The sequence below is a fragment of the Cydia splendana genome, chromosome 25, assembly GCF_910591565.1.
Source record: "Cydia splendana chromosome 25, ilCydSple1.2, whole genome shotgun sequence".
Lineage (NCBI taxonomy): Eukaryota > Metazoa > Arthropoda > Insecta > Lepidoptera > Tortricidae > Cydia > Cydia splendana.
Window position 1 is genome coordinate 575,626 of NC_085984.1, and position 3,759 is coordinate 579,384.

Sequence of the window (3,759 nt, forward strand, 5' to 3'; positions counted from 1 at the left end):
GGACCAGCCTCCCACCCTACAGGACCCAACGAACAGGCCGCGGGCACCTCCGAGCTGAGTAAGTCTGTCTACGGGGAGAAATATGCCCCCCCCAGCTCTACCCAAGCCGGCGATACCCGAACTCTCGGAGGATTAACTCCTTGGCACTGGTGAGGAACCAGCCGGAACATCATCCGAGGGTGAGGACTTGTCGGCTTGGATAGAGTCGGGGCTGGTCGACATGTTGAAGGAGGTAGGGAAGATGCAAGATGCCGCCCCCACCACCGACAACATGGACACCGACTAGTGTCCTCCAAGCAAACCTCCAGCACAGCGTACGGCCCAACTGAGACGCTGTCTGGCAGGTTTGCCAACAGCCGTTGCCCTCCTACAAGAACCATGGACGGGCAACGGACACATACGCGGGCTCTCCGACACGAAAGGTAAGCTCTATCACTCCACGGAACATGCCGTCCCTAGGGCATGTATCCTAACCACTAACAATATTATTGCACAACCGCTCACTGAGTTCTGTTCCAGAGACCTGTGTGCGATTAAACTACAAGTTCCACTGCCAACAGGCTGTCGCGACCTAGTCCTCGCCTCGGCGTACATGCCCGGAGAGGACGAGCCACCGCCTGCTGAACTACAACGGCTGGTCAACCACTGCGAGAGATCAGGCCTCGCAATAATCATCGGGGCCGACTCCAACGCACACCACCCGCTGTGGGGAATGGAGACCAGCAACAACAGAGGTAAGACACTTGTTGAATATCTTGTGACTACTAATCTAAACATTCTCAATGTAGGCGCTGAACCAACATTTGTAAACAAAAGATGCAGTACAATTATCGACCTAACTCTGGCTTCGGAGGAGGTCAGTGAACTAGTTATGGGATGGCACGTCTCCCAGGAGGCCTCCTGTTCAGACCATAGATGGATTCGCTTCAATCTACTAGCATCTAGCGACACACCAACCACCCGGAGGAATCCCAGGAAAACGGACCGAGCCACTTATAGGAAGGTCCTAGGTGAAAGCCTTGACCTGCTTCCACCGAGGGATGACCTTCGGGAACCGGCTCAGATAGAACAGCAGGTAAATATCTTAACTGATAGCCGCATAGACAGTTATCACAAGGCGTGCCCCCTAAAACCGCAAGGACTGCCATAGCGAGCCACCAGTGGTGGGGCCCTGAACTGGAGAGACTCCCGGGCGAGACCTCCAGGCGAAAAACCAGGAAACTCTTCAACAGGGCCATGAACACAACGGCCGAGGTGGACTGGGACAACTACTACGAAGCCAAGGCCAAGTACAAGAAGAGATTGCGGTACTGGAGGTCCTTGTCATGGAGGAACTTCTGCAGCAGCATCGAAACACTAGACCACGCCAACCGGGTAAGGAAAACCTTAGCGCACAAGCCCACATCACAACTGGGCTCACTGCGAAAATCCGATGGCACATACACATCTTCCCCTGCAGAGACCCAACGCCTTCTCCTGGTAACTCACTTTCCAGGATGCGTAAGTCTCGCCGATGCAGATCAGCCGGAAGAAGAATACAGCACAATGGACAACAACTGGCAAATGGCGCACAGAGTCGTCACCGCTGAGAAACTCAGGTGGGCCATAGACAGCTTCCATCCCTTCAAGGCGGCTGGTCCGGATGGGATCTTCCCCGCTCTCCTACAGTGGGGCCTAGGACTCATCCAGGAAACCCTGACCAACATCATGGCAGCCTGCCTAGCCTGGGGGTACGTGCCCAGAAGATGGAGAGATGTATTTACATCATTTGTGAATTCGACAAACCACCCCTGGTCTTGCCGCAGTATTTGGATAATGGACCAAGACCCGACCATGGCCCATTCGTTCTGGTACCTTAGTCCATCAGCTGCCTGACGGACGTCTTCCCAGGACGAGTTGTTTATATTGGGTATTAGGAGCCCGCACTTAACTCTCCTTGCCATCTCCGACTGGCGAACCGCCTTAAGGGAGATGTCTGGCAAGGTTAGGGCCTGGACGCATCGCTGAGACCAGGCGGCCGAGTATTCGTCTTCTGCGAAGACCCTCAGCTGCCCCTCAGCGAAGACAGGCTTGCCTTTGAATTTAGGTGGCCTGACTCCTATTAGGTTATTCCTCGCCTCCGCCACGATTGCTTGGTGCAACCCGCGGAGGATGGCGTTGGAGTGTTCAGCGGTGATCTTCCCCGACTTCGCGTCAGTAATGACGATCGTCAGGTCAGATGCCGCTGCTTGTGCGTACGACAACGGTTGGCTTGGGCTCACTAGTCGCTGCTTTTTGTTAGCAGCGCTGCTCCTTGCGGGGAGAAGGACTCATCTCGCGTCCTTTTAGCAATGGCTCGTGCGAGCTTGCCGGGCCGTCGTTTGGGTGGAGCTGCGGCCGAACTCGTAGGGCTACTGGCCGACGTTCCAGCCTTAGGGGGTAGGGTGGAACCTTTCCCCTTTGGCGGAGGCCTGCCAGCTTGTTCGGCGTCGGTTTGGGTGCCGGCTTCTGGGAAGCCTGTGCACCCACTCCGGTTGCAGGGTGTGTTGGTGTTTGTGTATTTTCCAGCTGCTGCTCTCGTGCTAGACGAGCTGCACGCCTCTGGTTCTTGTTTTGCTTCTTCTTCTTAGCCACCCCACTTTGACATTTAACATGGGGGGGGGGTTGGAGGAAGAAGAATTCGCAGGTCTGGCGGGGTGAGGCTTCCCAACAGGGGGTCGCTTCTTGGACCTTCGGTCCACTACCTGCCAGTCCTGGAAGGAGTTTGGGCCGGTCTGCTCCCCAGATGAACTGGGTTGCAGACGGGCTGGGGTTTCGGTTTGACGCACTGTCGCTGGAACAGCTTGTCTCGCCTGTGTGGCTTCACCATTAGCGATGGACGCTGCTGGATCAGCTTGGGGTTTTTCGTTAGACCTGTTATCCATGGTTCGTAACGTTTTCCTTCATCCTCATCGGCTCCCACCCTACAAGGGCCCACACCTCTGGGAACGCTTACTCCCACATATAAAAGGTGCTTTCAGTCGTTAGGACACCGACTCGGGTGTAGAAGTGAGAAGTTGGCTAGTTGCGCGCCATCGGAAGTTTGTGAAGGTGGGACGTAGGGTCGCCCAGGTCAGACGCCCTCCGCCCGATTCACCTAAACACACCTCCTCAGCATGACCTTTCACCACCGCGTCATCAGCCGAAGCTGCCTCTGCGGCCCTCTCACTTCTCGACGTGAGCCCACCTATGCACGAACACACCCTGCAACCGGAGTGGGTGCACAGGCTTCCCAGAAGCCTGCACCCAAACCGACGCCGAACAAGCTGGCAGGCCTCCGCCAAAGGGGAAAGTTTCCACCCTACCCCCTAAGGCTGGAACGTCGGCCAGTAGCCCTACGAGTTCGGCCGCAGCTCCACCCAAACGACGGCCCGGCAAGCTCGCACGAGCCATTGCTAAAAGGACGCGAGATGAGTCCTTCTCCCCGCAAGGAGCAGATTGGCATCTTATCTAGGCCCCTAGACCAGCTAAATTGAATCTAATGATTTGGTTAGTAAATTAAAAATAATACGGTTACTGAAACTATGCGACAGTCAATTTGTAAGATTTTATTCCATAAAATGGGTATAAATTAGACAAGAGACTAACTACTTTTACATCTACCTAACTATACGTAATTAGTACCTATACGATACCCAGACCACATTTTTATTCGTGGAATATTATTTCGAATAAAAAATCATGATTATATTTATTTGATTAAGAATATGTTATTCTCATTCAATTTTTTCTCATACGAAT

General features: G+C 54.0%; 1 protein-coding gene across 1 annotated transcript; it reads left to right on the forward strand.

The window, feature by feature from the left end:
• Window positions 1-220: 220 nt before the first annotated feature.
• LOC134802581 (uncharacterized) lies at window positions 221-1,150 on the forward strand. Its single transcript, XM_063775217.1, has 3 exons — window positions 221-232; window positions 314-422; window positions 561-1,150. Exons 1-3 carry the CDS (start codon window positions 221-223, stop codon window positions 1,148-1,150), a joined length of 711 nt encoding a protein of 236 aa, XP_063631287.1.
• The last annotated feature ends 2,609 nt before the right edge of the window (window positions 1,151-3,759 follow it).

Excerpts from the sequence above, each read along its gene's own strand:
- LOC134802581 (XM_063775217.1), top strand. Across the intron at positions 423-560 it reads CGGGCTCTCCGACACGAAAG|GCTGTCGCGACCTAGTCCTC; the intron begins GTAAGCTCTATC and ends CACTGCCAACAG.